The 6,606-nt window shown below is 38.8% G+C and overlaps 1 protein-coding gene across 1 annotated transcript; it reads left to right on the top strand.

Annotated features, from left to right (window-relative positions):
* Positions 1 to 1,597: 1,597 nt before the first annotated feature.
* Positions 1,598 to 6,240, top strand: LOC100367589 (cell division control protein 42 homolog). Its single transcript, XM_002739130.3, has 6 exons — positions 1,598 to 1,663; positions 1,763 to 1,868; positions 2,287 to 2,359; positions 4,943 to 5,052; positions 5,532 to 5,729; positions 6,090 to 6,240. The coding sequence occupies exons 2-6, from the start codon at positions 1,764 to 1,766 to the stop codon at positions 6,177 to 6,179; spliced, it is 576 nt and encodes a 191-aa protein (XP_002739176.1). The 5' UTR covers positions 1,598 to 1,663; position 1,763; the 3' UTR covers positions 6,180 to 6,240.
* Positions 6,241 to 6,606: the final 366 nt, after the last annotated feature.

The raw sequence follows: 6,606 nt of genomic DNA, 5'->3' as shown, positions 1-6,606 counted from the left end.
TGAAGGATTTGTAGTCTGCCATTACGTTCTTGAACAGACAAATTTGGATGTTGCAACAACAGCAAAAATTGTTCTAATGTCAAGTCGTCGAATTTTAACTCATTCGATGAGTAGAAACTTGCTGCGTAATGTTCTGGAGAATTCGCGGATTGGCGATCCTTTGTCTTAGCTGACGCGGTGTGGGGCATTGTTTTTCTAAAGTTGTCAAAACGCCACTCACCAGCATTATAATGAGCTTTCTCATCGTGGAAAACCTTGTTAACACCAGCCACAGATGCCCATGCATTTTTAGCGTGTGTTGTTATCCCGCTTTAACCATTTTGAAATGAATACAAAATTACAATATTATTATTATTTATGATACAGCAACGCTGATTTATGGTACAAGCTACTTGGCGCGCCCAAGTAAATGACTCGATTTAACTGCAGTGAGTACAGCTTTTCCTAACACGAATGTTCGTGAACCGGTTATGAATGATCAGCTTCAGCTAAGCCGTGCGATTCGGACGATGCGAAGCAGTCTCTTGAATACTGTGTGTTTGGAAGGCACGTGACCATGATTATACAAGACTTTATTTGTGTGCAGAATTCGAAAAGTTGCGAAGTCGGGGATTCGAATTGCTTTGAGCAACGAAATATTACTTACCGTGTTGAAACAGGAACCTATCGACGCGCTTACAAAACGGGAAATGAAGTATCCTGATGTTACAGTGTACGAGAGACGCGTATAATATTGCTTGGCTGAAGTCAAAAGTGATTACGTAAACATTGAAACATCGTTATGAGGGTACTGTCTATCTTTAAACGAGTCTTTGTAAGAGCAGATTAACTACACGTTATTTCAAAACTATGGGTTTTCAGTATTTGACGTAATGGGTCTGTTAAGAAATAAAAAAATAGCTCAGATAAGGCACTGATTCAAATACGCACAGCAGACGGCTGGAACTAATGTTCGCTTCAATGTGTATATAGAGAACCTATAACGGTGCATTTTGAGGATATGGGTGAATCAGTTAAAAGCATTGGTTTTCAGGAACACGTATTCGACATTAATTTTTCTAAAGCCTATAGAAAAGGAACATATATTTAAGCAATTATAATAAAGCATAGTTCCATTTATTTATTGAGACAGTATGTTAAATCATCTTTCCAACACCCTCTAAAAACAGTCAATGTAAATTGTCTAGACAAGTAATGAACACGGCATTTGAAAAGTTGCAAATATTTAAAAGTAATAGTGTGTTTAAATAATTTATTAAATTATTAGATAAACAAATAATAGACGCACAAGTCTACCCAATTTATAAAGTTTGTTTATGTAATGTAAACATATACTAACCAATACAGCTGTGCAACCAATCTGTACAGTTCGACAATTGTTGCTGGACAAGGTCGTGCAACACGTGGTATAATATAACGTGTTCTCTAATTATGTAAACTATAGTCATTAACGGACACTAGTGGTACTCTCTGTAAATTTTTAATCTGATACTAAAATACAAATAGTACGTGGACTTCCTCCTGTACACAGGGTGTTCATGAAGCACATCCAACGTTTCAGTGTGAACACTCGCATTCGGTTAATTGAACTGAAACAAGTCCTGAAGCTGAAACCCGGCGAGTAATAGTGAAAATACGACTTATAGCGACAGAAAACACGAAGGTAAGTAATGGTATCCAATAATTGGCAAACAATGCTGCAGACAGGCTGGCACCTTTGACTGTTTGACATTATATAATTATTTGCTACACGTGTTTTCAGTATGAATAAAATAGAATGTGTGGTTATTGGTGACGGAACTGTGGGGAAAACGTGTTTACTGAAGGCATACACGACGAATACATTTATTAAAGAGTATATCACAACTGTAAGTATATTTGCGCGTGTTACAAATAAAATAATTACTCGTACGTGACTTATGATAGTGTCTGGCGTATACGTTAAAACACTCGTCGCGTTGTGCATTCATGGATTTTTTCATGATCAACTATAATTTTAAACCATACTAATTACCAAACATGCGCAGCGCGACAACTATCGTCTATTATAGAGAGCTACAGTGTCAGTAAATGGACCAAAGTCCGATGTTTTATTTAGCAGTGTTATAGCTTATCAGTTCAATTTGTTACCACTCATCTGATAAGGCTTCTCATGGTTGAATCATGTGAGGTAATTTTACTTCCAATATTAATGCTCATGGTATGCATCGTGTTGATTGCTAGGGAATTTTGTCTGCATACTAAAGTTCAAATAAATATAACAAATACCATTCATTCCATTTTAAGGTATTCGATAATTATAGCACTTCAGTTATGTTTAATGGTGAAGCATACACACTGAGTCTGTCCGACACAACAGGTAAGACTGCCATTCTGATATCTTAGTTTGTGACAATATGTACATTATGTCGAATACCCTAGTGAATGATTAATCGAGTGTTTGTAAACTATATATATATATCTAAATAAGTGTTGTAAACTATATATATCTAAATAAGTGTCGTAAACTATATACATAGTATGAAAACTTGCTTTGTGTTCTCGGAACTTAACTAGATTAGATCGAAAAGAATACACATTAGCACATTACAAACAGTCAGCTGAGCTAACCCTTCGCCGTTCTCTCGTACTTCTCCCATACAAAAGGTTACAAACTCTTAAAAGTCAAGTCTCTAAGGCGTGGCAGAGTAAACATGCGATCAGCCAATCACTGCAGTCATTGACACGATCAAACAATCTATTTATTCCTGTAATATATGTTCAACGGCGTGTGAACCGAATGTGCCAACGTGAAGGGCGTGTGAACCGAATGTGCCAACGTAGAGGGCGTGTGAACCGAATGTGCCAACGTGAAGGGCGTGTGAACTAAATGTGCCAACGTAGAGGGCGTGTGAACCGAATGTGCCAACGTGAAGGGCGTGTGAACCGAATGTGCCAACGTGAAGGGCGTGTGAATCGAATGTGCCAACGTGAAGGGCTTGTGAACCGAATGTGCCAACGTGAAGGGCTTGTGAACCGAATGTGCCAACGTGAAGGGCGTGTGAACCGAATGTGCCAACGTGAAGGGCGCGTGAACCGAATGTGCCAACGTGAAGGGCGCGTGAACCGAATGTGCCAACGTGAAGGGCGTGTGAACCGAATGTGCCAACGTGAAGGGCGTGTGAACCGAATGTGCCAACGTGAAGGGCGTGTGAACCGAATGTGCCAACGTGAAGGGCGTGTGAACCGAATGTGCCAACGTGAAGGGCGTGTGAACCGAATGTGCCAACGTGAAGGGCGTGTGAACCGAATGTGCCAAAGTGAAGGGCGCGTGAACCGAATGTGCCAACGTGGAGGGCGCATGAACCGAATGTGCCAACGTGAAGGGCTTGTGAACCGAATGTGCCAACGTGGATGGCGCGTGAACCGAATGTGCCAACGTGAAGGGCGTGTGAACCGAATGTGCCAACGTAGAGGGCGTGTGAACCGAATGTGCCAACGTGAAGGGCGTGTGAACTAAATGTGCCAACGTAGAGGGCGTGTGAACCGAATGTGCCAACGTGAAGGGCGTGTGAACCGAATGTGCCAACGTGAAGGGCGTGTGAACCGAATGTGCCAACGTGAAGGGCTTGTGAACCGAATGTGCCAACGTGAAGGGCTTGTGAACCGAATGTGCCAACGTGAAGGGCGTGTGAACCGAATGTGCCAACGTGAAGGGCGCGTGAACCGAATGTGCCAACGTGAAGGGCGCGTGAACCGAATGTGCCAACGTGAAGGGCGCGTGAACCGAATGTGCCAACGTGAAGGGCGTGTGAACCGAATGTGCCAACGTGAAGGGCGTGTGAACCGAATGTGCCAACGTGAAGGGCGTGTGAACCGAATGTGCCAACGTGAAGGGCGTGTGAACCGAATGTGCCAACGTGAAGGGCGTGTGAACCGAATGTGCCAAAGTGAAGGGCGCGTGAACCGAATGTGCCAACGTGGAGGGCGCATGAACCGAATGTGCCAACGTGAAGGGCTTGTGAACCGAATGTGCCAACGTGGATGGCGCGTGAACCGAATGTGCCAACGTGAAGGGCGTGTGAACCGAATGTGCCAACGTGGAGGGCGCGTGAACCGAATGTGCCAACGTGAATTCGCTATCATAACACTATGTCACAAATGACGCTTGTTTGCAGAATGCGCATTACGTGTTTTTGAAAACATAACTTGCGTGTGAACCGAATGTGCCAACGTGGAGGGCGCGTGAACCGAATGTGCCAACGTGAATTCGCTATCATAACACTATGTCACAAATGACGCTTGTTTGCAGAATGCGCATTACGTGTTTTTGAAAACATAACTTCGCTCATTTGTGTGTATCCAACCAAAACGTTCCGGGCGTTCACTATGTTCTGTAAAGCAATGTCCAGAAATAAGTTCGATTGACGCCAGCATTGAACTGGCACGGGATAGATCAACAATACATATCATCTCATATCATATATATATAGACAAACTCTTTCGTGTTCTGTCTTATAGACCAATTATATCGCATATCTGCATTCATTGATACAGTGAAAAGCACTATGCTTATCAACGTAGAAATCATAAAAAAAAACCTATCCTGCCAATTCGAGTGTTTAATAGTGATTGGCTCAAAAGCAAAACGTTGTCTACTTCTAAGTGACGTAACAACTACGATTGCTTACTTATTTAAATTGAGACGCTTGCTGATTGGATAATGTTGAATTACTCACTAATATTAATTATGGCACGCGATGATGTTACAATACCATTTCTGATTGGTCAGTTTGAATTCTAACATCTATTTCAATTTATGAAATGTATATTAATAAAACTTTGATAATGACCAAGCTTTATTTCCTTGACTATATTATTTCTTATCACCTAAACTATTGATATCGAATATCACTGTAAAATTACACACTCCTTGATGACACACTATTATTTGTTTATATAGGACCAGAAAATCACGCCAAGCTACAACAATTGAGTTATTCACAAGCCGATGTTTTTCTTGTTTGTTTTTCTGTTGTTTTACCGTCATCATTTGAAAATGTCGAAATCAAGGTACGTCCTTGCAGTTGTAGTGCCAATCATGTTTTTGTTTTTCTGAATTTGCATTTCAGTTGTGATGCGCTTACCTGCATGCAAACATAATATGAAATAGATGAGTTGATTGCATAACTGATAGAACCATTGGTTTTTCTCCTCAACGCATGATTAGATTGGAAATATACGAACAATTCTCTAGCTCCAATATGCTGAGAGGACAAACAAATCAAATGCAATTTCACACCATAATTTTCCCCATCAAAATCTTTGTGTGTTCTCCTCTAAATTTTAATTTTTGACTAAATTCACATAATTTTCAATTTTCGAATAGATCTTTGTCACATTTTCGGAAAAAAGTATAGGAATGTAGAAAAACTTTTGGAGTTTAATTACATTGACTATGTGTGTGACTTGAAAACATGTTTTTAGGAAGCAAAATACAAACTACACCTATCTAATATATAGTCAAATTGAACCACATGTCGTTATTATAGTGGGTTCCTGAAATACGAGAATATTGTTCACATACACCATTTCTATTGGTCGGGACAAAAACTGACTTACGCAACGATGTCGATACTGTTGAAAAGCTGCAACGTTGCGGACAGCAACCAATCACACCAGAAATTGCGAAGAAAAAAGCCAAAGATCTCAATGCAGTGAAATATATTGAATGTTCAGCTTTTACACAGGTACGTGTTTGTACTTTGTGCATATGACATATATATCTACTAGTATACTCCTAAACGCATGATATATTTCCATATGTTAAATATATTTCCATATGTTAAATGTGCATCTCAGAGCAAGGGCAAATGCAAGTAAAGTAATAATATAATGTGACCACACAATCACGTGTTATGGGGTTAATGTAATGTGAATTCACTATTGCAACATTCAACAACAATTTGCTTATATATATATACAGTAGAAAATTAACATATTTGCGTGAAAGTAACACGTATTTATTAAAACATTAAGTTTTTAGAATACAGCTCTGATATTTACTCTTGTGACTTATGATCTTTTTTGATGATTTATATTTTTTGCAGCAAGGACTTCAGCATGTGTTTAATGGTGCTATTGCGGCAACTCTGAAATTACGAAAAAAAAGACAAAAACAGAAATGCAGAATCATATAAAACAACTCATTTCACTAAAGATTAATGTGATCGAAGTAACTGCAGTAGATTGGAGTAGATCTATGGGGTGAGATTAGTGCCAACATTAAATATTTTCTAATTATTTTTTCATGATTATTTTATTTAATTATCATTATATCATTATTGTGTAATTATTATACCATTATTATTTATTATCTCATTGTGTTTAATTTATTTCATCATTATTGTGAAATTATTATACCATTATTATTTCATTGTGTTTACATTATTTCTACATTATTGTGTAATTCTTTTGCCATGATTGTTTCATTATTTTATCATTATTGTGAATTTCTTTCGCCATTATTATTTCATTATTCTTTCGTTATTTTATTATTATTAAATAAACAACTCTCTTAGCTCGCACCAACATTATTATCACTTTCAGGCAGCCCGTTGGATGAGT

The sequence above is a fragment of the Saccoglossus kowalevskii genome, chromosome 15 (genome assembly GCF_978046115.1).
Source record: "Saccoglossus kowalevskii chromosome 15, keSacKowa6.1, whole genome shotgun sequence".
NCBI classification, from domain to species: domain Eukaryota; kingdom Metazoa; phylum Hemichordata; class Enteropneusta; family Harrimaniidae; genus Saccoglossus; species Saccoglossus kowalevskii.
The sequence above is the reverse complement of the archived record's forward strand: the minus strand, read 5'-3'. Positions and strand labels throughout refer to the sequence as shown.

Bases quoted from the DNA above. Each gene is read 5' to 3' on its own strand.
- LOC100367589 (XM_002739130.3), top strand. From the start codon at position 1,764: ATGAATAAAATAGAATGTGTGGTTATTGGTGACGGAACTGTGGGGAAA. The intron at 2,360-4,942 runs GTAAGACTGCCA...TTGTTTATATAG, and splicing joins GAGTCTGTCCGACACAACAG to GACCAGAAAATCACGCCAAG. The intron at 5,730-6,089 runs GTACGTGTTTGT...TATTTTTTGCAG, and splicing joins AATGTTCAGCTTTTACACAG to CAAGGACTTCAGCATGTGTT.